Raw genomic sequence first — 26,168 nt, 5'->3', positions numbered from 1 at the left:
TCATTCCTTTGTAAGTGGGCAAACTTACAAAATCTGCAGGGGATTTTCCCCACTAATAATAATAATTATATATATATATATATATATATATATATATATATATATATATATATATATATACATACATACATACACTGTATATATATATATATATATATATATATATATATATATATATATATATATACATATACATATACATATACATATACATATACATATACACACACACACACTTATTATTCATATATACACATATATATATTTATTACACATATACACACACACTGTAATGCTCATACTGAAAGTAATTAAACGACTAAATCTTTAGCCTGCTATAGCTGTGCACACTATTATATTGAACATTCTGTTAAAGTTTGCCTTTTATCTTGTAAAAAGCTACAGCAATCCTTATTAGTATACTCCTGCTGTTTTGTAGCCTTAAAATCAGGTTCCATCAGCCTTACAGAAAATAATCAAAAAAAGCTTACCAGACTTCGCCAGAACAGATTTGCGACCACGCTTTGCAGGAGACTTGTCATCATCTGAACTAATCAACTTCCTTTTTCCAGACAGCGGAGCTAGAGAACTGCGGGACAACTCGGTTCCTTTTCTGGTTGGGGTGCTTGTATTGGAAGTACTAGGAGTGGTTGGTGTGCCGATCACATTTATATTACTTCTTCGTTTCCGCTTTCCTTCTACTAGATTATCTGAAAGTAAAAAGGAGTAATATAAGTAAAAAGACTTCTAGGTTTAAAAAAATAAATCAAATGAGGGTACACACCGATCAGCCATAACATAATGGCCACTAGGGTTGCACCGATACAGATAACATTACTGGTGCCATTACCAAGCATTTGCACGGTAACGGCAAATACTTGTACTCGTGCAAATGCTCAGATGCTGGACCCGATACCTGGGCAGTCAGGGGTGATCAGTGCAGTGGTGGGGGAGTTACAATCACGATCTCCCTGTTTAGATTTCAATAAAGCAGCTGACAGCCGCCCCCCCCCCGGCTTTCAGATGCTTTACTGAAATCTATATACGGGGAGAGCGGTGATAGTAACTACCCCCCCACACATCGATCACCCCTGACTATCCCGTGTCCTCCTCTATGCTCCACCAATCCCCCTCCATGTCCTCCGTGCTCCTCCAGGTTCTTCCCTCCTTGTCCCCCTCCGGGCCCCCCCTTGTCCTGGATGTGTCAGGATGGAGAGCGGAGGAAGGAGCCAGTAAATCTGTCATTTATCAGCTCTTTTCTTTTCTGAAGGCACAGAGTCAGTGATCACTGACTGTCCATTCATGACTGAGCATCGTAAACTGTGTTTACGATGTCTCAGTTTATGAATGGAGAGGAGCCTCTGTCTCCTCTCCATTCATCTTAAGGGCAGGTGAGGCTGTAGAGAAAGGGACTGGGGAATCTGTGTCCTCAGTTTCTTTCTCGGTCCCAAGGTGGAAACGACAGGGGTCTATTTAGACCCTTGATATCTCACCAAATCCACCCCCCTAACAGGGCTGATAAAAATAATAACAAAAAAAAAAAAAAATGAATATTTTAAAAGGTAAAATTGTAAAAAAAAAAAAAAAGAAGAACACTGACACCATCCACCCCCCCCCCCCCCCAATAATAAAGCATTGTGAAAAAAAAAAAAAAAAGAAGAAAAAAAAATTTTTTTTTAAATTAAAATTGTAAAAAAAACTAAATAAAAAAAAAAAACTGACACAGTCCACTCTCACGTGACTTTAAAAAAAAGTATTGATAATCCGTATCGGCAAATACTTGAAAAAGAAGTATCGGTACCTGTACTCCATTTTAAAAAAGTGGTATCGGCGCACTAACAGGTAAAGCGAATAACTTAGATGATCTCATGAAAATGGGATCTGAAATTGGGTCAGATATTCGGCAGCAAGTGAAGATGTTGTCCTTGAAGTTGATTTATTAAAAGAAGAAAAAAATGTTCATGCTGGTTCTGAGAGAAAGGTTTCAGAAAATATAGGGCATTGCAGATTTTTGTGTATGGGACTGCGTAGCCACAGACCAGTCAGGGTGCCCATGCTGAGCTGTGTCCACACCCAAAAGCACCTACAATGGGCACGCGCGCATCAGAACTGGACCACAGAGCAATAGAAGAATCAATGGAAGCGGCCTGGTCTAATAAATCACCTTTTACATCATGCAGTTGGCCAGGTGTGTGTGCATCAATTACCTGGGGAAGAGGCGGTAACATGATGCACAGTAGGAAGAAGGAAAGCCGGCAGAGGCAGTGTGATGCTTTGTCTAGTGGAGTCCATGCCTTGATGGGGCAGTGCTGTTTTGGTGGCAAAAAGGGGACCTGCTCAATTTTAGGTGGGTGGTCATAACCTTATGGCTAATCAGTATAGATGTGTGTGTGTGCGCGTGTCACATATGCTATGGATAGAAATAAAATTCCAGAAACACAACACTCAGGTTAGGTGTGGGAAGTCTAAGCTGCACATAGAGATAGCAAGCATTAATATTTTGTTTTACAATAAGTAATATATAAAATGATCAACCAACAAGCTACAGAAAAAAAAAACATTACCAAGACTTATGTCTGATCCCTTGGTCAATGGCATTGATGGCTCATAGGGGCCGAGGCCAAACTGCTCTCTGAGCTTATTCCCCTGTTCTAGGGATAGGATTACTGCCATCCTTTTGTACCATTTCTTTTGTCCTTCCTTTTCAATGCAGTACCACAGTTCTCCAGAATCTCTCTTGTGAGCTTTTACCACTCCTATAAAATATAAAACAAGACAATATTTCCTTTTTAATCTGTATATTCAGTTTTTGAATAACAATTAAAACACATTATAATGTAAAAAAAGCGAGTGCAGAATGGCACAGTCATCACATTCAGTAAACAAGAAGATGGCGACAACACCACAGTTAAAGGATGAGGGACACAGCCAGGAGCCTGTGAAAAGCTCATCAGTAGATGTAGGGAACTGCGCCAATGTGGTCAGCAATGAAGAGTCTCGTAGAGCAACGCATATCTGGCCATATATTAGGAAGAGACCAATGGGCCCTACTTCAGGCCAACATTGTATGCCCAGTGGAGGGGTCAAGCAGGACTGCACCCGCCCACCCTACCACCAGGGCAGGCGATAGACAAGATTTCCAAGCCTGTAGCAGCATATCAAATCATATCATCTAAGCAACCATAGGGACTTATCACAAAGACAAGGTTGCACTGAGGTGGTGGGCAGAGGCAGCTGTAATTTATTAGAATGATACAGCATGGAAATCAGTGAATCCTCTCCGAAACAGCAGGTCAACCAAGACTGGCCATAATGGCCTAGTTTTTTTTTTTTTCTCAATCAGCCAAAAGGGTGGATCGAAGAGAAAAAAAAAAAAAAAAAATTGCTTGGATTCCCCCCATCTATAAATGCAGGTTAGATAGAGGAATCCTCCCCACTGTGTCATTGTATTCAGACTGCAGGACTCTTCTACTATCAGAATACACTGATCAACAAAAGTTTTCAAACAGTCCTGTTCCACAAAAGTGGATTGTTAGACTGAAATTTTAATTCTACTATGGTCAGCTTAATGGCCAAGTTCACCTTTTTTCTCTAAATTCCAGCTCCCCTAGGTACCAATATACTATTAATGTACCTCTGTTGAAGAAAAATAAAACCTTTTTTTTAATTTTTAGAACAAGGCCTTACCTTAGCTGCTGCGTTCATAGAAAATGTCATGAATTCCTGGTATATACACATTTGGGACGTGAGAGCCAGTAGGACAAAGCAAGTAGATCACCAGCTGACCTCATTAGCACACACACCCCCTGCACCCATAAACTATGGATCAATTCCCCAACTGGGGAAGCTGTGTAAACATAGCTGTGGCAGCGCACATTGACAAGGCAAATGCATGCTTGGAGGTATGCCAGGGATACCTAGTTGATTGGTGCAGGGTGTGTGCTAATGAGGTCAGCTGGTGATCGGCTTGCTTTGCCTTACTGGCTCTCACGTCCCAAATCTACATACCAGGAAGTAAAGGTTTTCTTTGAACACAGCAGGGGCTAAGGTAAGGCACTTGTTATAAAAATCAAAGAAAGCTTTTATTTTTCTGCAAAAGAGGTCCATTAATGTTATATTGGTACATAGGGGAGCTAGAGTTTGGGGGGGGGGGGAGTGGACACTCTGTTCAAACATTGTAGAAAATTACATCTGTAGTAAAAATCCCAGTTGCAGACCTTTCTGTAAAAGTCAAAGTTTGTTGAAATATAGAAAAAAAAAAAAAAAAAAGTACATACCTGCACTAAAATATTCATCTTCTGAGAGGGCTGTCACCTCCGTATCCAAAGGAATAGGGTCACATAATAAAATATCTTTTCCTAGAACGTCACATTCATAGCCATCATCAAACAGTAGCTTGTATTTACCACCTCCAGCATCCTGAGTAATGGTGCCAGAGTAGAAATAACCATTGGAGGACCACTTGGCCACAACTTTAAGTCCAACAAAACTACTACTTGATGAAGAGGAGTCCATGCTAATATTCTTTGACGCCGTCTGATAGGGGATTTCAGGGGAGTCGCTGCGGCGTGTGGTAGGGGTTCCTGGGCTTGCTCTGTCCCGGGCTTCTGGATGACAAGCAGTAATGCTCGTGAACGGTTCTTCATCAGGAACAGCAGCTGCAGTGGAATCCTCAGCTTGTGCATTTGAAGAGCCCACTTCCCTGGAAAGGAGATTACCATGTACAACACATTCCACAAATAGAATTCCCATCTATTTCCCCTTGCAACACAAAAACGACACTGGTTAAATTAAGCCCGAGAATAAATATGCAAGGCTCCTCACAGCATAAATCTGTCAGTGCATTCTATTAGGAAGAAACAACGATCATGAGATGATGAAACTGCAGTGTTCACTTTAAGTGATTCTTAGGTGATTGCAGCAAGCCAGACTGAAAGAATACATTTGGGTGGCCATGGCCAACATTCTGTGCTTGACTCCATGAATTTCAAAGTGCGGGATGGAATGAACTTAAGTAAAGCTGGCCATAAATGGAGAAATTTTCTTTCCTGCATCACTTGATTCCCCCATCAACACAGTCAGTCAGTGTTGATGGGGGAATCCCTCCCGCGGAGCTTTTGTGTTCTTCTGGTGGGGAGGTGGGAGGAGCCATCCCAGCCAGGAGAACACACACTGATTATTGTTAGCGGCTAGAGTCGCTTGCAATAATGGCTTGAAAAATCTAAAAGGCTACTTGTACCAGAGTTGATTGATCAACTCGGGTACAATCAGCCTGCCCATAAATGGTTCAAATCTTGGCTGGTTCCTGCTGAACTGAACTGGACGAGATTCAAACCATCTATGGCCGACTTAACACCAAAAACTTCCTACCAAACAAGTTAAAGTATAACTAAAGGCAAAACTTTTTTTTTTTTTTTGTTTTGGATACAGTGGGATAGGAATTAGAACCCATTTTAGCTTTTTATTGCTGTCTGTCTCCCCAGTTAGGTAGTCACCCTCTATATTTGTCCTGTTTACCATGATCATCGAAAGTGAAAAAAAAAACACAAAATTTTGGGTTGTCCCAGAAAAGTAATAGGAGGGTAAATTTTCCAATGAGTCCCCAAGGAATTCCCCTAATTTGCAGAGATTATCTCTCACTTCTTGTTTTGGCTATGGGACAGGAAGCAAAAGGGAAATCTCCCCAAAGGAACACAGGTGGTGAAAAATAAACTGACAGGGGTCAGAACGCTCCCTTACTCCATCCACAAAATTTAAAAAAATAAAATAAAAAAATAGTTTTGCCTATAGTTCTACTTTAACCACTTCAGCACATCATTACAGTATGTCCACCATATTTCCTGCCCTGCCTTGTTTATTAAAATAAGACTCTGTATATTAGATTCCTCATTTTACAAAATTTTAGGCTGGGCTCACATATGTGTGGCTGCAGTTTCATGCCTGGGGTCCAATGTGTCCCTGTTCACCAGTTTAGGTGCAAATCAGGTCTGAATTTTGCCTGAATTCGCACCTGAAGCGGACCTAAAGACGCACAGGACCCTTTTTGAATGTTGACCACGGCAGCCCCGGACCAATGTGAACCAGCTCCATTGAGAGCCGGTCACATTCTCATGTCCTGGATGTGGGGAAACCCGCATTCAATTAACATGTGTGAACCCAGCCTACAGTGCCTTGAAAAAGTATTCATACCCCTTGAAATTTTCCACATTACAACCAAAAAGTTACATGTATTTTATTGGGATTTTATGTGATAGACCAACACATTGTGACACATAATTGTGAAGTGGAAGGAAAATGATAAATGGTTTTCAATTTTTTTTTTTTTTACAAATAAATATGTAAAAAGTGTGGTGTGAATTTGTATTCAGTCCCCTTTACGCCGATACTCCTAACTAACATCTAGTGGAACCAATTGCCTTCAGAAGTCACCTAATTAGTAAATAGTTCACCTGTGTGTAATTTAATCTCAGTCTAAATGCAGCTGTTCTGTGAAGCCCTCAGAGGTTTGTTAGAGAACCTTGTGAACAAACAGCATCATGAAGGCCAAGGAACACGCCAGACAGGTCAGAGATAAAGTTATGGAAAAGTTTAAAGCAGGGTCAGGTTATAAAAAATATCCCAAGCTTTGAACATCTCACGGAGCACTGTTCAATCCATCATCTGAAAATGGAAAGCATATAGCACAACTGCAAACCTACCAAGACATGGCCATCCACCTAAACTGACAGGCCGGGCAAGGAGAGCATTAATCAGAGAAGCAGCCAAGAGGCCCATGGTAACTCTGGAGGAGCTGCAGAGATCCACAGCTCAGGTGGGAGAATCTGTCCACAGGACAACTATTAGTCGTGCACTCCACAAATTTGGCCTTTATGGAAGAGTGTCAAGAAGAAAGCCATTGTTGAAAGAAAGCCATAAGAAGTCCTGTTTCGAGTTTGCGAGAAGCCATGTGGGGGACACAGCAAACATGTGGAAGAAGGTGCTCTGGTCAGATGAGACCAAAGTTGAAGTTTTTGGCCTAAAAGCAAAACACTATGTGTGGTGGAAAACTAACACTGCACATCACCCTGAACACACCATTCCCAGCGTAAAACATGGTGGTGGCAGCATCATGTTGTGGGGATGCTTTTCTTCAGCAGTGACATGGAAGCTGGTCAGAGTTGATGGGAAGTTGGATGGAGCCAAATACAAATCAATCTTAAAAAGAAAACCTGTTAGAGTCTGCAAAAGACTTGTAACTGGGGCAGAGATTTACCTTCTAGCAGGACAACGACCCTAAACATACAGCCAGAGCTACAATGGAATGGTTTAGATCAAAGCATATTCATGTGTTAGAATGGCCCAGTCAAAGTTCAGACCTAAACCCAATTGAGAATCTGTGGAAAGACTTGAAATTGCTGTTCACAGAAGCTCTCCATCCAATCTGACAGAGCTTAAATGATCTTGCAAAGAAGAATGGGCAAAAATGTCTCTCTAGATGTGCAAAGCTGGTAGAGACATCCCCAAAAAGACTTGCAGCTGTAATTGCAGTGAAAGATGGTTCTACAAAGTATTGACTCGGGGGGGGGGGGAGCTGAATACAAATACACACCACACTTTTCACATATTTATTTGCAAAAATATTTTGAAAACCATTTATCATTTTCCTTCCATTTCACAAATATGTGCCACTTTGTGTTGGTCTATCACATAAAATCCCAATAAAATACATTTACGTTTTTGGTTGCAACATGACAAAATGTGGAAAATGTCAAGGGGTATGAATACTTTTTCAAAACACTAACTGCAGCATCATAAAATTCACTTTTTAGGAATTCAAACAAATGTCATGGTTTAACCCTTCAGGTGTGCTAAAGATGTCCAACAGTCTATAAATTGTCACTTATCAAACTCATGCATTTAAGTAGTATGCACAAAACATACAGACGGGTCGAAAATACTTACTGTATCCAATGGACTGCTCACCTTCACAGCTGTTCATCTCAGCTAAACGGGAGCAGTAAAGTAAAATAATAGCAATGCTTTGGGAGCATAAAGACCCATATGTCCCCCCATGCCTTCCCAAAAAAAAAATTTCAAGTAGCATGCCCTGTAAAAGGATAAATAAAATGGCTGCTGCATAAGCATGGCTCTCCTCAAAGTATAAAGCCGGGCACATTACACTGCAGGGCGATGGGGTCACAGGGAGCTTTATGCCTTGAAAGTATAGCTATCCATAAAGTCAGCCTGTAGCTGTCATACCTGGCCCATCACAATGATGGTTGGCTTTACCGGCCAAAAGCAACAGGACGGCTCACAACCCTACCAGAAACTGGCAAGATTTGTACGTTTCAACTGCTCGGAATTTATGGAACAGTGTTGCTGTTGAAAGGTTTCTCTCACTTCTAAGGTTGTCCCCTAGGCCTAGGACATTGAGTAAGGGGAAATCTCTCCAACAAAGCCAGAGACCTCAATAAAACCTGACAGTTCTAATTTTCCCTCACACTATCCAAAAACTAAAAACTACGTTTCTGGCTGTAAAAACACCTTAAGGAACATTTAGGTTCATGGTTATTCAAAATAAATTTAGAGAGCCAACTTTCTCAGATGACATTGATACAATTTCAGTCTCATTTGCAGCAGTTTACGCACAGAGAGTGACATGCAGATATTACAGGAAAACAAGGAGATACCCTACTGAAAAAGCTGGAGGTTACTTTTGAATGGTAGATGTCAGGGTTGATGAACAGACACATTCTAATCTTTTCTTACACTCTTAGCCTATCCTCCAGCCTGCAGATTTTATAGTCCCTGATATTATCACCCTCATACCAAACAAAACTGAAATTCCCTTCTGAACTCAGCATAACATCAGAAAAGACACACTTTCTTTCTCTCTTCAAAAAAAAAAAAAAAAAAAAAAAAAAAAAAGAAGAAGAAGGTTCGAGACTGAACCAATACAACCCAACACAGATTTATACAAGACTTGATTTACAAAAAAAACTGCTGAGAGCAAAATCTGGCACAGCTCTACAGAGAAACCAATCAGCATTTACATTTTTTCTTAAAAGCTTAATTGAACAAGCTGAAGTTAGAAGCGGATTGGCTACCATGCACAGCTGCACCAGATTTTGTACTCTCCAGTTTTAGTAAATCAACCCCTTAGTGTCACTAAACCCAAAAGCAAAAATTATAATGCAGCTTACCAATTCTTAGATGTGGTGGCTGCATTTGTTTCCTTTTTTTAGGCTTTGATTCCTTTATTTTTGCCTGGCGATTCTGCCAGCAAGTCCGTTATTTTTCAAATTCAACAGACCCAACTGTCCAGGAAATGTAACAGTAGGCTTCATGTACACTAGAATATTATTATTATTATATTTTAGTTTTTTTTGCCGGCGTTTAGCACAGTGTGAAGGCTACGTTTAGTCGCGTTAAGGAGCGGGGCCGCTGGCGTCCTTAATGACCAGTGAATAGCTGGTTGTTAAAGAGCGGTCCGGCAAGCTGGCCACTGTGTTCTTACCAACGGATGAGCGGATCATCAGCTGCACGTTAAAAAAAAAAAAAAAAAAAAAGACAGTTGCCGGTGTCTTGCCGAATAAGTTCCTTCGGCGGATAGGTTCCTGCGCAGTACGTACTACTGTCGGCCGCCGGAGATAGCCGAAGCTCAAACGCTTCAATCAGCTGTACACGGCGCCTGCGCTCTGGGTCCAGGTTCCTTCCCCACTATCCAAGTGGACCTAGAGGGGGAATCTAAAAGTGCCGAGCGCAGCGAGGCCGTGCCCGAAGCGTGGCGAGCGAAGCAAGCCCGCGAGAGGCCCTCTTACAGGCGCCGTGTACAGCTGATTTTCAGCTGTTCCGCTTCGGCTATTTCCGCCGGCTTCTACTGCGCATGCGCAGTAGAGGGGGGAACTAATCCGCCGAGCGGAACTTTCTCGGCAGAACACCGGCATGAAAAAAAAATTGTGAAAAGCATGCAGGAAAGGGGACACACACCCCCTCAACATATTGGGGGGGGGGCGCACAAGAGCCTCTTCCCCACAACCTGGGGACTGGCCCGTGGTTGTGGGGGTTCGAGGGATGACTTTCGAATTAGTAAGGATGACAATGATCTACACCAGGGAACACTTTTTTTTTTGTTTTATATTAATAAAGGACTTGTGTGCATCTTTATTTACTTTTTGGCACTTTTTGGGTGAATGAGTAGGGGTACAATGTACCCCATGCTTATTCACATAGGTTCTGGGAGGCCCCCTTGATAAGGGGAGCTTCCAGATTGCAATAAGTCACTGTCCGCACTCTACACAACCACCGGGCCAGGGTTTTGGGGAAGAGGCCCCTTGTCCTCATCAACCTGGGGACAAGGTGCCTTGCAAAGCACCCAACCCCCCTCCCCCAATATGTTGAGGGCACGTGGCCTGGTATGGTGCAGGAGGGGGAGGCCGCTCGCTGACAGCCCCCCCTTCCTGACCTCACTCTGTGTCCCCCCCCCCTTTGAAGTCACCCTTAAAATCCATAAGGACGCCAGCGACCTCAGCTTAGAAACTAGAAACACTTGGCACTGGCATTTAGGAGCGTTTTTTCTGCCAAAAGCTGATAGCACATAGGATAATATGCAGGGGAGTTTAGAAGTTTAGAGACAGTTAAAAAAAAAAAAAAAAAAAAAGGCTGTTGCCCAAAATAGCAGCTGTAAAAACGCCCAGTGTGCAGGAGGCCTTAGAGGGAGGAGATAAGCCATTTACCATCGACATGGGTGCTTACTTTGTTGATGTATAGTCCATCTAAAATCTACTATACATCAAAAGGTGGGTACACGCAGATCGAAATTCGGCTGGTTCAGGAGGGACCATTTAAATTTCGATCTGTGTGTGGCTCCTCCCTGTTTAACAGAAGTCAATCAATAGACAGACTGTCGATCAGGACTGTTAAAAAACAAAAACAAAAAAACAACTTTCATTCAATCAGTGGCTGCAGTGCTGATTAATGTATTCTGATAGCAGAGGAGTCCCCGCTGTCAGAATACAGTTGCACAGGGTTACTCCATCCATCTCGATTGTGTGGATAGGGGAATCTTTGTTTATTCGTTCAGCCCACCGGCCAAATACAAATAAAAAACGAAAGCGTGTACACCCAGCTTAAAGCGTTTCCAAAGCCTAAACATTTTTTTACCTTAATGCATTCCCTGCATTAAGGTTAAACATGTTTAGTTAGTAGTATCACCCTCTCACTCGATCCAGCACTGTGCCCACATGTAGCGGCTATCTCCCCACTTCCTGGTCTCACAGGCTTTGCTGGGGCAGCGGAAGCCATTGGCTCCCACTGCTGTCAGTCAAATCCTGTGATGAGTGTCTATGGATGCACACAGCCTGGCTTGGGAGCGAGTCCCCACAAGTGTTCCCATGGCAAGCCACTTGCTATGAGTGCACTCGCAGAAGGAGGAGCAGCCAGGTGTTCCGGTGGGGGACCATGGAAGAGGAGGTTCGGGGCTGCTATGTAGTGCAATGGAATTGCAGAGCATAAATTGGTTATTTAAAAAAAAAAAAAATATATAATAATAATAATAATAATAATAATAATAAGGCTTTCAACCACTTTAACACTACCCTCTCTGTGACCATCCAAGGGGTCTTCTTTACCCCTCCATAGAAAGTGGAGTCACCCTTAGACAGGAAATGTGTTACTGGCCAGATCACCAGGTAAAAATAAGCGTGGAAAAAAGCCTAAAAACAGAAAACCAACACAGCTGTCACGTCTAATGAGCATTATACTTATAACCTTTTTATCAAACTATTGAACTGCTCACAATTATAAATTAAAAAAACATTTTCCAACATCACCATTTTGTTTTGTTTTCAACCATGAAATGGAATTTTGTAATCGAAACAAGCAAATTACCCATAAGAACATCAAACATCGTTCAGGCAGCTATAAATTTTTGGTTGATTTTCTATCCAATCTATGGCCACCTTAAGGCTTGGTAAGCTGCAATATATATAATTTTTTTGTGTGTGTGGGTTTAGATATGACTTAGGAAAATAAAAAAAAAGCAAAAAAACAACAAAAAAAAAAAAACACTTTCTTCCTAACACACAAGACACCTGACTGACCCACACTGTCTGTCTATGGATACCTTGATCCAGCTCCTCGAAAAGGAGGACGTCCCCTCCTCCCTCTTCCACGGGGTGTAAGGGGCGCTTTGGCCCCTGGTCTGTTTCCAAGCGATGCATCTGCATCATCTTCACTCACTTGCACCCCTGTTTGTCTTCCAGTTTGGCGTGAAGACCCTGGCTGGCTGGACACTTTCCTAGGACTGGAAAAAATGAAGACAGTTTATCTTTACCGTACTGAAATAATTTAGGGCTTTAGCAGCTACATTTCCCTATTTATACTATACAGTCATTTTTCTACAGAAGATCCAAACTGAGGCCAGCCCTAGACTTGGCGAAATTCGCTCAACTCCCCCATCAACACAGACAGTGATGACAGGGGAATCCCCTCCCATGTAGCCATTGTGTTCTCCCTGCAGGGACAGCGATTATGGTTAGTGGCTATACCAGCCACTAGCAATGGCTGCATGTAAACTCTGGCAGGCTGGTTTTACCCACATCGAGTGATCAACTTGGGTACACTCAGTCTGCCCATACATGGTTTTAATCTTGGCCGTTTCCTGCTGAACTGGTCAAGATTCAAACAGTCTATGGCCAGCTTGAACTATGTTATTGCTAGTTCCCAAACACTATCTAATCTACAATCTTCCTGGGGCTTTAATTTCAGCATTTTTTCAAATGTTTGCCTAGAAGGCCATTGAAAGTTTCTATTTAACCCTCAGATTTATCTAATCTTCTTGATCATGGAAAGATTAAAAAAAAAAAAAAAAGTGTCATTCTACAGGATACAGATTTTCTTGCACCATGGAAGATAGGCACAGCAGGCTACTCCTGCCTTGGTTCCAGAGAGCTTTGCAGCAGAAAACCTGACTGATCAAACATGATCTCTCACACACCACCAATAAAATGATATCAGTGGCCTGTGGGTGACTTGCATAGTTGTGAAATGGCTCAGAGGGGTGGGGGATGTCAGACTCCGTGTGCTGCACTTAAATAAACTTGGCCCTTGGTGTGTAACGCATGCTATATCACCTTACAGATGTTTGCTTACAACCTGGACTAGAATTCGCCTATTAAGTACCTCGATTTCCCAAGGTTACCACGTCCAGATGGCATGGCAAATTCCCCAGACTCCAAATGGCCAGCTTTTCCTCTCAGTGTCCCTTTTCCTCTATCAGAACTGCCACCACTAGTGCTTTGCCCGGCAGAGAGGCCGCTGCTTGCGCCACTAGATGTGCGCTGAAGGCTTGATGCTTTTGAGGAAAAGGAACTAATATCTGCAAGATCTCCAGAAGTCAGAGATGAGACCACAGTCCTTGAAGGGGACACCTCATTTTCATATTCATGGCATTCAACTATGGGCTCCTCAGCTTCCTAGAAAGGAGAACAAATGAATAAATGTTTTGTGCCAAGTACCACCTCCACAGTTCTCTACATTTGTGCTAAAAAGTACTAATTAACCTAAAAAGCAGATTTAACAAAAAAAAAAAAAAAAACACACACATTACAGAAATTTGAGATATCTATCTATCTCTATAGATATACACACACATTGGGAAAAATAAAATTGATCCACTGCAGATTTTGGAAGTTTGCCCACTTACAACGAAATGAAGGGTCTATATTTTATCATAGGTGTATTTTAAATTGTAGAGACAGGATATCAACTAAAAATCCAGAAAAAACACATGATACAAATGTTATAAATTGAGTTGCAGTCCAGTTAGTAAAATAAGTATTTGATCTCCAAGCAAAACATGACTTCATACTTGGTGGAGAAACTCTTGTTGGCAAGCACAGAGTTAAGACGTTTCTAGTAGTTGGTGACCAGATTTGCACACATCTCAGGAGGGATTTTGGTCCACGCTTCTTTAGAGATCTAATTTTAAACTCCTTCCATACATTTTCTATAGGATTAAGGTCTGGAGACTGGCTAGGCCACTTCATGACCTTAATGCGTTTTGAGTCATTGTTATGCTGAAAGACCCATCCATGGCCCATCTTCAGTGTTCTGGCTGAGGGAACAAGGTTCTCATCCAAGATTTTACAATACATGGCCCCACCCATTGGCCCCTCAATGTGGCAAAGTCAGTTTGTAGCTTTAGCAGAGAAACAGCCCATAATGTTTCCACCTCCATGGTTGACTGTAGGGATGGTGTGCTTAGGTCAGAGTCCCTATCCTCAAGAATGCACATGTACAGTCATGCCAATGAACATCTAAACGATTCAGAGAAGGACTGGGAGAAAGTGCTGTGATCAGATGAGACAAAAATTTAGCTCTTTGGCATTAACTCAACTTGACTCGCCATGTTTGGAGGTAGAAAAATGCTAACTATGACCCCAAGAGCATCATCCCTACAGTCAAGCACGGAGGTGGAAACATGATGCTTGGGGCTGTTTCTCTGCTAAAAGGTACAGGCCGACTTTGCCGTATTGAGGGGCAAATGGACGGAGTCATGACTTGTAAAATCTTGGATGAGAACCTTCTTCCCTCAGCCAAAACATTGAAGATGGGTCTTCCAGCATGACAATGACCAAAAACATACCGCCAAGGCAACAAAATAGTGGCTCAAGAAGCACATTAGGGTCATAGAGTGGCCTAGTAAGTCGCCAGACCTTAATCCTATAGAAAATGTATGGAGATAATGGAAAATTCGAGTTGCCAAGAAATAGCCAAGAAACCTTAAGGATTTTGAGAAGATCTGTAAAGAAGAGTGGACCAAAATCCGTCCTGAGATGTGTGCAAACCTGGTCACCAACTACAAGAAACGTCCTACCTCTGTGCTTGCCAACAAGGGTTTCTCCACCAAGTACTAAGTCATGTTTTGCTTGGGGATCAAATATTTATTTTACTCACTGAACTGCAACTTAAATTATAGCATTTATTTTATGTGTTTTTCCTGGATTTTTGGTTGATATTCTGTTTCCATCATTTAAAATACACATACGATAAAAATTATAGACCCTTCATTTCTTTGTAAGTGGGCAAACTTACAAAATCTGCAGGGGATCAAATAAATATTTTCCCCACTGTATATATGCATTATCCAGAACAAAAAGTTTGAACTAAGTTTAGCCTCGACAAAGCCTTGAAGAACTGCAGGGAACCTTTTTTCCCCGAAATCTGCAGTTTAAAACAAGTTAAACGTGATTTAAAGCTTTTTTTTTATAAATAGAACAAATGTTATACTTGCCTGCTTTGATCAATAGTTTTACCCAGAGCAACCCCAGTCCTCCTCTTCTAGGGTTTCCTGCTGGCACTCCTGGCTCCTCCCACCTACTGAGTGCCCCATAGAAATACGCTTTCTATGTGAGCACTCGTGCAGGCTTGCACCCAAGCCGCCCTGTCTGCATTTATTGACAGACAGCGTGATTCAGCCCCACCACATAATTTGATTGACAGCAGCGGGAGCCAATGGCTATCAGTCTGCCTTGTGAGGAGGTAGAGAGAGGCAAGAGGGTCGAGGCCTCAACACCACCTTATCCTGGTGAAGTACTGTGAAAGGTTCTGTGACGGGAGGGCCCGTGGAACTCAGAATACATCTTATGTCTAAGTCACCCTGTGCCATCCTGGCACAGGGTGAGTGAGAAAATATATCTTGGACTACTTAAAATGGGACAGTAATATTTGTCCACAATATCTCCCAGGATGTATGTAGAGACTATTATTGGTTTGGTTGATTCTGAACGCAACCTGTTAATTGAGTGAGCTGATCACATTGTCCTCTATACAATGTAGGAGACGGGACGACTCCTATTGGATCTCATGTTAATTAGGTTATGTTTGTATTGTTAATTGTAATTAGCTCCAGCTATTGTGTTTATACTACTGTGTGAAGCTCGGTGCCCACAAGTCTGTCATCTGGTCTGGGTAAATGTTTTAGTAAATTAGCTCATGTTATTTAGGTTAGCTTTAAGTCAGTCTGCTGTATAAATGTGTGTGAGATCTCAAATAAAGAGTTAGTTCTGATGTACTCCAAGACTGGTGTTGTCTAGTTCTTGGGGTTCCTATAGCCAGATCCATTGGACTCGTGTTCCAGAACTTAGGAAGCGGTATACTGACGGAAGCACTCAAGCGGAGTGTGGGATGTTCCGTGACAGGTTCCCTGCAGGAAAGAGTAGAAAACTCCACGTTCCTTCAACCCAGATGTTCTCCAGAACACACCAATAGCCCAGACTGACATTTGTCATCAATTTATTGGAAGGATTTCCTGTTATCCAGGATCTGTGTCAATATCCACTGTCCCAGAGCAGACCTCGTCTTGGGAGTGGGGTGCACTGCAAAATTCAAGAAATCCCGGCAAGATATTGAGCTCTGGAGTAAAAATTATACAATGGAAGTTGGTTACCATTTTCTCCAGCAACCCTCATGCAAACTGAACTGAGGAACCTGCTGATGACCCCAGGGATTCTGCTTGGGATCGCAGTGACTGGCATTTCTTATGCGCAACCTTTGCCTGTGCTGTGCGAGGACAAAGTCTAAGTACTCCAGACCATTTGTCAGAATCATTGCTCACTTCTGAAGGCTAAGCGCCTAACCAAACGTTTCCAGGACATGTACCATCTCTGCTGGACATTTGAAATCAGCCTTTTATCCTAGATACTTGGGGACGACCAGGATCTGCAACAACCCCAGAACTTGAGCAAACATCTTGGTAAACACTCTAGGGGCAGTGGACATGCTGAAGGGTACCACCCCAAACTCATAGCATTTCTCTACTGTGAACTGCAGAAGGTTTTGGTGAGGCTGGGAAGTCAAGGTGTGTAGGTAGGCATCCTTGATATCCACTGATGCCAGGAAATCCCCTTGATGAAGTGAAGCAATCACCAATAATATTTGTACGTTCAAGAGCTTGCCAAGACCCTTGAGGTACAGAATAGCTCAGACATCTCAGTTTGACATAGAAACTGTAAAGAGGTTGGAATAAAAGCCTTAAGACCTCTCTAGTATGGGTGCAATGACTCCCCTCTGGAACAGCAGGCTTTACAGAGGCTGCAAACAAAACTGCTCCTTTTTGTGGCTCTAAAGATACCCTAGAGTAGATAAGGTGATGGGAGGAAATGGCAAAACTCACCCTGTAGCCTCTGGACATGCTGCAGACCTAGTTCTCTGACGTGACTTCTTGAATCCAGGCAGCTGCAAAAGCTGATAGACATCTCCCTGGTGGAATGGGGCACGCGTTCACTGTAAAGAGGACTTCCCTCCAAAAAACTTGGGCATCCAGTTATTCCTAAAAAACTGGGGCGTAAGCTTGTTGCTTGGGAAAAGGAACTCCCTTTGGAATCCAAAGGTGTCACTGGTTTCTGACTTGTCACCTGCACCTTCTTCTTTAGGAGTAAGAGAGCGCTTTTACTCGCAGTTGCATTGTAGATGAAGAAACCATAAGATTGCTGAAACAAACATTTGCCCCCTATAAGGGAAGCCTCCTGGTTTGCTTCTTGCTGAGAACTTCCACCGATTAGCACTCGAGCCATAGGATCCTTCTCAAGTGGACAGACTTCATTTCATGCACACTCGTGAAAGTGGCTGTATGGTATGGAATCTTCCAAGGCATCCATCAAGAAACTCTGGGCTCTTGGAAAATCCTTCAGGAACTGCCAGATGGCAGGATCCCATGGGTGCAGAACCACTCTCACCAGAGGATGCCTTAAAGAAGGCCTCTAAACTCTTATCCGTGGTGTTCAAGGACTGGGACCTCATTCAATGGGACTACAAGCATTTTATTTAAGTAGCCAACCGCTAGAGAATCCCATTTTTTGTAGAATTTCTCCTACATAAAAAGTCTTCTAAGCAAAATCGCTTCAGAGATGAATACATCTGCTTCGGGTGTGTCCAATTGGCATACTTCATTTCCTGCAAGTTAGGGTGCACTAGAAACAACTTGGGATTTTTTAGCAGCTACCAGGACCCAAAACTAGTGACCTTAAAGACTAAGTTCACCCTTTTGAAAAAATATAAACTGCACATTTTTTGTAGGTAAAAAAAAATAAAAAATGTGCATTTATTTTTTTCTAAGAAACCTGCAGGGCATTGCTGCTGATCGTGGGTGCAATCTCAGGCTCTAGCAAACTCAGGATAGGTCTCTGCCCATACCTGTTAAGGGCAGGCAGGTAATTACTTGGGAACAGAAAGATTAATGGACTACGAGAGCGCTCACCAGCACCCTCGTTCATTGAGAACTACAAGCCATCAACTGCATTGGCTGACAATACTTGTAGTCTATCCATTCACTGGAAACTGTAAATGAATGATGCGGCCATGAGGGCGGAGCCCCACAGGAAGGACTGAATATTATTATAGCTCCAACAGTTTTCACAGCGCTTTACAACATAAGGGGAGACAGTACAGTTAGAATATAATTCGATACAGGAGGAATCAGAGAGCCCTGCTCATTAGAATGCAGAAGCTTCCTCCTCTTAATCCTGAGTCTTCCTCAAATGTAATTCTCCTGCAGGGGAGTAGGGGAAGGAAAGTGCCCAGTTTTGCGTCACAGGCATTCCATACCAATGAGAACCTTTGAGAGCTGATCATGCAACCAAGAAAGGGCTGCAGAAAATTCCTCCCTTGACACAAAGGAAGTGGAAGGTTGTGTCCTTGAAACCGATAAGGGCAGGTATTAAGAACTAATCTGACCCTTTGAGGAGCCATTGCAGGCCAAACTGTGTAGGATGGTCTTTCCCTACCTGATTGAGGGATATGAGAGCCCACTCCACCGCCCACACTCCCCACCACCTCTCTGCCTGTGCAAGGCCATGGCTTGCTGAAGGTAAATAAGCCTGGGAAACCCAGTAAGGAAGCGGCCATCCAGCTGATAGGAGTGTTGGCCTAAGCCAGAACACCTATGTGGCAAGTCACCCCAAGATAGGCAGTTGTCCCATTACATGTAGGGCCTGCCACCTGCAGTTGTTCAGGGCTAAGTGAAGATAAATCACTGAAGTCATTCTGCTCTGTAGCAGGGCTGTTTAACCAAGAGCCTGCAATTGAATTTGTTGCTGCGCTATCGAACCAGTAAAATGGCACCCGTGCATGTGCAGACATGCGCAATGATGTCATTATACACTTGCATGCCCCTACTGAACACCACTCCAGCTGTGTATTGCTCCAGAAGTAAAAAAAAGCCGACATTGTGCACACACCCATGGAACAGAATCAGGGAAAGATTACAACATACAACACCATTTCAGAGGCACTCCCCAGTTCCCTCATGGCAGGCACACCCTCCAGGGGTCATCAGGGACTCAACTTCCCTCCAGCTGCATCACTGCCCTGGACCCTTTAGGCACCCTGCCAGCGAGGTCACTGGATACATTTTACTATGGTGAGTGATGCACACAAGATCCAGCGTCAACTGGCAACATTTCATATGGGGTTCTGGTACAGTCAATCCCTCTTGGCCTTCTGGCCATAGGCGACCAATCTGAATGAGACCTTTCCCTACAACAGCAGGGGTGTTCAGGACAGGCAAAGATATAGGAAAGGATCTCTTTAGGGAAAGATATGTAGGTACATCCCAAACTGAGGCTGAGCAGAGTTATGCATAGGTGGGGATTCCTGAACGTTTTTATTCTGTTTTTTTTTGGGCCAGTGTCCATTCACCTGTAGGTAGCAGCGTAACCCAAGCAGTCATGAATATGAAGCCCTTTTTGTTCTGCAATGTAGAATTAAAAGACAAAGTGTAAAAATGCTTATAACATCAGCAACAAAAGCCAAAGTTTATACAAGTTTTATGTTGACTGTACACAAGGGCTTGAACCTTCCTCTTAAAAACTGGGAAAAAGTTCTGATAGAATCTCTATTTTCAGCAGAATTTTTTTTTCCCCGTTTTAAAACAAGTAACATTTTTACAAAAATTACCTCTACAACTTTGCGTTCCACCTCTGTTCCATCCATGTAATAGACATCTGTGATGATTCGGGTGACCACGGTGCGAACTTCACGAATTGTACGAACATGGCGATGAAGGCTACGTCCAGGAGGAGGCCGAGGCAATTCAAAGTCTTCCTCACCCTTAAAATTACAAAAAAAAAAAGTACACTTTTCTATGTTAATCTCGCAGTTTTTGAAAGCAGCCCTTTTATGGGAGAAATATGGAATATTTAAACTGCAATTGCTTCCCGTCTGAAACTTCTAGTGGCTTGGCTGTGTCAGAATTCCTCATTCCTAGGTTTACTGAATTAATTACTCTGGATGTACTGAAGTCAAAGCATAGAATTGACAGGCAGGAAACTTGCATTTTCAGGAAAGGTCAACAATGGCTGTCTCCAGATTGGTCTCATAACAATGTACTTTTAGCACTTCATTTGACTCTCATTTATCACAGACAAGTTTGGATTTTCCTAGTGCCTACAGTCTTATTGGTTCCAGAAGCATGAATGAAAAACACCTTTGAAAAGCATTACCTAAACTCTGATTTGAGGAGTACTCTCGTCAAGACATTAAGTACATTTGAAGTTTTCAGGATAACAGTACCATCAAAAGCTTCTGCAGCTTTTCCACCACCACTTGAACATTTGGATAGATCCTTCTGCCTGTTGCCTTCAGCCCATGAGACATTTAGCATAAAGCACTTCTCACTCTAAAATGGCTACTGCAGCCCACAGAAGTGGACCCTTAACACCCATAGTTTAGAGCAGGGGTCTCCAAACTTCCTAAACAAAAAAAGCCAGTTAAGGGCCTGTTACAGGAGTCACTATGGGCGGGGGTCTGGTGGAACCCAGAATCCCTTGGAGACCCTTGCTTCAGCTCCCCATGCACCTCCTATGTCTAAGTCACCCTGTATCTATTAGGGGCACAGGGTGACCAAGAAAATAATAGACATTAACCACTTCAGCCCTGGAAGGTTTCACCCCCTTAATGACCAGAGCTTTTTTTGCGATTCGCCACTGGCTTTAACTGACAATTGCGCGGTCGTGCGACGCTGTACTTAAACAAAATTCACGTTTTTTCCCCCCCAAAAATAGAGCTGTCTTTTGGTGGTATTTGATCACCTCTGCGGTTTTTACTTTTTGCGCTATAAACAAATAAAGAGCGACAATTTTGGAAATATATATATATATATATATATATATATATATATATATATATATATATATATATATATATATATATAAATTTTTTTTTTTTTTTTTTTTTTTATTTAACTTTTTGCTATAATAAATATCCCACATTTTTCAGTTTAGGCCGATATGCATTCGTCTACATCAGGGGTCTTCAAACTGCGGCCCTCCAGGTGTTCAGGAACTACAATTCCCATCATGCCTAGTCATGTCTGTGAATGTCAGAGTTTTACAATGCCTCATGGGATGTGTAGTTCTGCAACAGCTGGAGGGCCGTAGTTTGAGGATCCCTGGTCTACATATTTTTGGTAAAAAAAAAAAAAATCAAGAAATTTGTAAAAAAAAAAAAAATCAAATCACAATAAGCGTATATTGATTGGTTTGCGTAAAAATTACAGCGTCTACAAAATAGGGAATAGATTTATGCCATTTTTATTATTTTTTTTTTAAATAATAATGACGGTGATGTTCGATTTTTATTGCAATTGGCCACTTTTTTGGGGCCATTGACATTTATACAGCGATCAGAGCTAAAAAATATCCACTGATTACTGTGTGAATGTCACTGGTAGAGAAGGGGTTAACACTAGGGTGGCAATCAAGGGGTTAACTGTGTTCCCTATGAGTGTTTCTAACTGTAGTGGGGTGGGCTTACTGGGAAATGACAGATCACCGTTCCCAACCACTGGGAACAGTAGATCCCTGTCATGTCACCTGTCAGAACGACATTGTTTACATAGGCATTTCCCCGTTCTGCCTGTGTACAAGGCATTCGTGGGCCACCAGAAACACATAGGCATGCTCCCGCAGTGGGAGCGAACACGCGCCGGCGCGCGTCCACCTGCAACTGAGCCTGCGCAAGCCGCCGTACAGCTACGGCGTTTCGCGCAGGAGAGCCATTGTGCCAAAACGACAGCGGCCAGTTTTAAAGCAGTTAAGAATGTGGCTTGGATTACTTACAATGGAACAGTAATATTTATCCACAATATCTCCCAGGAAATATACAAAGACTTTTCCTGGTTTGTTTGATTCTGAACTATACATGTTAATTGAAAGAGCTGGTCACCTTGGCCTCTGGAGCCAGACAGTCTGCTACTGGGAACTCCTGCTATAGTCTGTTGCCCACTAGGCCAAGGAGGGGGAGATCACTGTTTGTATTGTGAATTGTAATTGGGTCTTCTGCTATTGTTTGAAGGTTTGCTGTGTTTATGCTTACGATAATGTGTATTGTCTGCAGTTAGCTTGAAGTCTGCAATGTGACATCCGAGTCATCCAGGTGGATGGGATTAGCCATGGGTCAGCCCTTCCTAGTTAGCTAAACCATTGTGTGATGTTTTTGGTAAATATTTGGGTAATTGTGTATGTGGGGTCTGACATACTTTTCAAGTGTATAAAAAGGCTGTATACTTGTCCAATAAATCATTTCATGTTGCAGTTTTGTAAATGAGCTAGTATCGCCTGATTCTTGGTTAAAACATATGGACTGTAATATCTGAAGATCCAGACTGGAGGCGGTGTACTGACGGAAGCACTCAGAGTGCGACGGGGTTCTGTGACATTGGTGGCAGCGGTGGGATCGTGCTTCCTGGTTGTGAACATGTCCAAACCACCACCGGGAGCCAAAGTCAGGATAGCAGACTTTGGTCGTACCAGCGGAGATATGGATCTGGCATCAGATTTGCAAGGGCTGCTGCGGAGCACCCTTTCAGCAATCCCCAGGTCTGTGTCTGCGGATCAGTACCTGGAGATGAGGCAGCAGATGCGGGTGCAGATCTGGATTGGAGCCCTCCAGATCGCTGGAAGACACCAGGACAAGTGCTTTCCAAACCCAGAGCAAAGAGTCAGTGACCAACAAGAGTTACAGATGCCATTCCTGGGAGAGCGGCCCCAGGACCAATGGGTGTCAGAGTTGGACAGGCTGGTCCAGCAGGAGATAGAGCTGGATAATAGATATTGGGCTCTGCAATGGCACACAGAATAGGGATAGGGGAGACAACAGAATGCTCTCCGGAGGGATAGGACTTTGGCGGCCCTTGATTTCTGTAGGAGAGCCTTACAGATGGTTTTGTGTTTGGCTATGAAGGGGAACCTACCCTTGAGGACCTGAGAGAATACAGAGAGGCTATGCCAAGTCTTGAAGGGGTCTCAGCTTAAACCGGACCTGGAATATTTTCCAAGGAAGGAACAGCATCTGGAAAGGGTATACCCAGGAACTGCTAGAAAACATTCAGCAGCATGCCCTAGAATTAGTACCAGAAACTCTGGAGATGGCCATCCCCAAAGCTGAAGTGTTGACAACAGGGCAAAGCTCTGTTAATCTCTGCCCAGCACTAACATCTTCTGGGTTCTACGGACAGAAGATGGTGAACATCTATCCCCAGACACCAGTTCCAGAGACTGGGGATTTAATAGACTTCTCTGCTGAGGAAGAACAACCTGGTGAGCCTCCAGCAGAAGAGCTGGCATCAGGGCCAAACATCACTGAGCTCTGCTCAGCACCAACAGCAGCTTCAGCCTCCCTGAGAGAAGAGGCAGTCGGCCTTTCTCCCACAACACCGACAGACATCTATGCAACATCTATGGAGTTACCAGAAACTTCTCCAGCTGAAGCGCTGACAACTGGACAGAGGCTCCAAGGCCTCTGCCCTACATCTTCCGGCAGTCTCTGAGTCCCAGGGTAAGAATGTGGCAGTCACTCCCCAGCAGTAGATAAAGATCCAGGGGGAGAAGGGAGAGGAGGTGTTCGTCCTCCCTCCCCAACAATCCACCAGGGTGGAGGAAGCGGAATTTCCTCCCCCGCAAGGATCCGTGCACTTGGGAGACAGTAACAGAGATATGTCGTCCCAGCAACCAGACAATGGTAAGGGAGATGAAGCAGCTGGCTTCCCTTCCCAGCAGATGGCACCCCAGAATGATGCCAGCAACCCAGCAGAAGGGCTGGCGACAAGGCAGAGTGCTGCTGGCCTCTGCCCTCAACTAACAGAAGATGGAGCTCCTGTGAAAGTGGATGGGACTTCGGTCTCCACTGACACAACCCCAGAAAATGGTCCAGCACTGAGACAGGAGGATGTCAGCTATGCTTTTGCAAGTACTGGGGGATTTTCAGTCTCCACCTGTATACCTCAGGGATGTTGGGCAGTCGGCCCAGATCCCCCACAGAATGACGGATTGAGCCCAGTGGTCGGGAATGGTGATCTGTCTTCTCTCCAGTGGCTGAAAGGACTCCTGGGAGAAGGGCCAGTCCACGCTTCTCCCCTGCGGCAGGTATGTTCTAGGAGAGAGGCAGAGGTTGACTGGGTGAGTAATGCTCTGTTTGGGATACTGTGTGGATACTGGCATGGGGGGACTGGAACTACGGACTAACTTCAAAGTCAACCCGTTATGGGTCTCCTCCTGTGTTAGTCTTCTGCCAAAAGGGAAAATGTGTGACAGGAGTCACTTTGGGCGAGGGGGGGCTTGTGGAACCCAGCTTACCTTGGAAAGCTCTGTAAACTCCTTGTCCAGATTCCCCGTCTCCTCCTTTGTGTTAGTTACCCTGTGTCTATCAGGGGCACAGGGTGGCCGGGAACCCCAGTTGAGTCTGTCCTAACCAGACTCACCGTACAACCACACCGGACTCAGCATTTCGCTTTAACCTTGTTATCCAGGATTCTATATGTGTGGTTTGGGTTGAAAGAAGGAATGGGTTCATTCACTTGGGAAATTAATGTTTGTGAGCAATATCCTTCAAGAAATGTATGAAGATGGATGGTTTCACTTTTCAGACTACTACATTGTTTGAGGTAGGGTGGGGGTTAGTATGTGTTTGCTAAGTGTATCCCATTGTTCAATTGTTTCTGTCTGCCTTGGGAGCAGGGGCGTCGCTAGGGGGTGGCTTTTGGGGCTATAGCCCCGAATCTGGGGCCAAAAGCCCAGAGTCTCTGCAGGGGTCCCCAAGGGGAGGGGAGGCTCTCTGGGGACCCTGATGTAATGGGGGCTCTCTGGGAACCCTGATGTAAGTGGGGGGCCCTCTGGGTACCCTGATGAAAGGGGGAGGCTCTCTGAGGACTCTGATGTAAGGAGGAGGCTCTCTGGGGAACCTGATATAAGGGGGGCTCTCTGGGGACCCTGATGTAAGGGGGCTCTCTGGGGACCCTGATGTGAGTGGGGGGCTCTCTGGGGATATATATACACACACACACACACACACACGTATATTACTGTATATACATGTTTATGCTCGCCCAAGCGTATGACTTTCTTTACTACGCTGCTATTGGCTCTAGCCCAAGATCTTTTGTAGACCTAGCAACGCCCCTGCTTGGGAGCAACCTGTTATGGGATGTATTTGTGTTCCTAGCATGTAGACCGGGGGCAGGGAGGAGGGAGGGGGGGGGAATTCCTCCAACAGCCCTCCCCTGCTGATAAGACAGTCTACTTAGCAGAGTTTGAATACACCTGTGTGTGTCTCTTATTACTGAATGTAGTTTACCCCACCCTGTGTCATTATGCAAAAAGGGGGGATTGTCCCTGATCTGTTGGTACATGTGTTTGAATAAACAATGTTATGTTTTTTCACCCTACACGGAGTTACGGCTAGTGACTGGGTGGGCTAAAGGGGTCTTGGGTTGGTACCAGACAAAGGAAGCGTATACGGCGGACATAATCCTGTTGAGGGGGGGGGGGGTCCGTGACAGTACCCATCAGACTTTAGGAGGGCCGACCTGTGGCCAGTAGGAGTAGAAAATGCCCCAGCCTCAATGGGAGTCCACAATGTCTAAGTCTTGGTGGTCGGTGGGATTTTAAAAATGTGGTCAGTAGGAGGAAGAATCCTGTCATTGGCACTAATTGCAGGAACAATGCACCGTCGTTGATGTCAGTGGGAGGAATAAGCCCCACTGTTTGTGTCAGTGAAAGGAATCCTGCCTCAAGGGCAGAACGGCAAGCAAAGGGCCACAGTTTGGAAACCACTGGCGTAGAGCATCTTGCTCTCTCTTTAGCCTGGTAACAGTCCATAGAGTGAGCATGATGTACCATAGAGAAGAGGCTCGC

At 43.8% G+C, this 26,168-nt stretch overlaps 1 protein-coding gene across 5 annotated transcripts in view; it reads right to left on the bottom strand.

The window, feature by feature from the left end:
- The window catches only part of TP53BP1 (tumor protein p53 binding protein 1), a 173,562-nt gene that overhangs the window by 12,383 nt on the left and 135,011 nt on the right, over window positions 1–26,168 (bottom strand). For 4 of the 5 annotated variants that reach the window (XM_073618551.1, XM_073618553.1, XM_073618555.1 and 1 more), the window contains 6 exons: window positions 19,936–20,088; window positions 13,162–13,454; window positions 12,104–12,283; window positions 4,278–4,702; window positions 2,565–2,756; window positions 492–710 (listed from right to left, as the gene is read on the bottom strand). In XM_073618551.1, the coding sequence (XP_073474652.1) occupies window positions 492–710; window positions 2,565–2,756; window positions 4,278–4,702; window positions 12,104–12,283; window positions 13,162–13,454; window positions 19,936–20,088 (1,462 nt within the window). The remainder of the gene's footprint in view (window positions 1–491; window positions 711–2,564; window positions 2,757–4,277; window positions 4,703–12,103; window positions 12,284–13,161; window positions 13,455–19,935; window positions 20,089–26,168) is intronic. The other variant, XM_073618554.1, reaches the window with a different exon arrangement.

Source organism: Aquarana catesbeiana, linkage group LG03, assembly GCF_042186555.1.
Source record: "Aquarana catesbeiana isolate 2022-GZ linkage group LG03, ASM4218655v1, whole genome shotgun sequence".
Lineage (NCBI taxonomy): Eukaryota > Metazoa > Chordata > Amphibia > Anura > Ranidae > Aquarana > Aquarana catesbeiana.
This window is presented reverse-complemented; position numbering and strand designations above follow the sequence as displayed.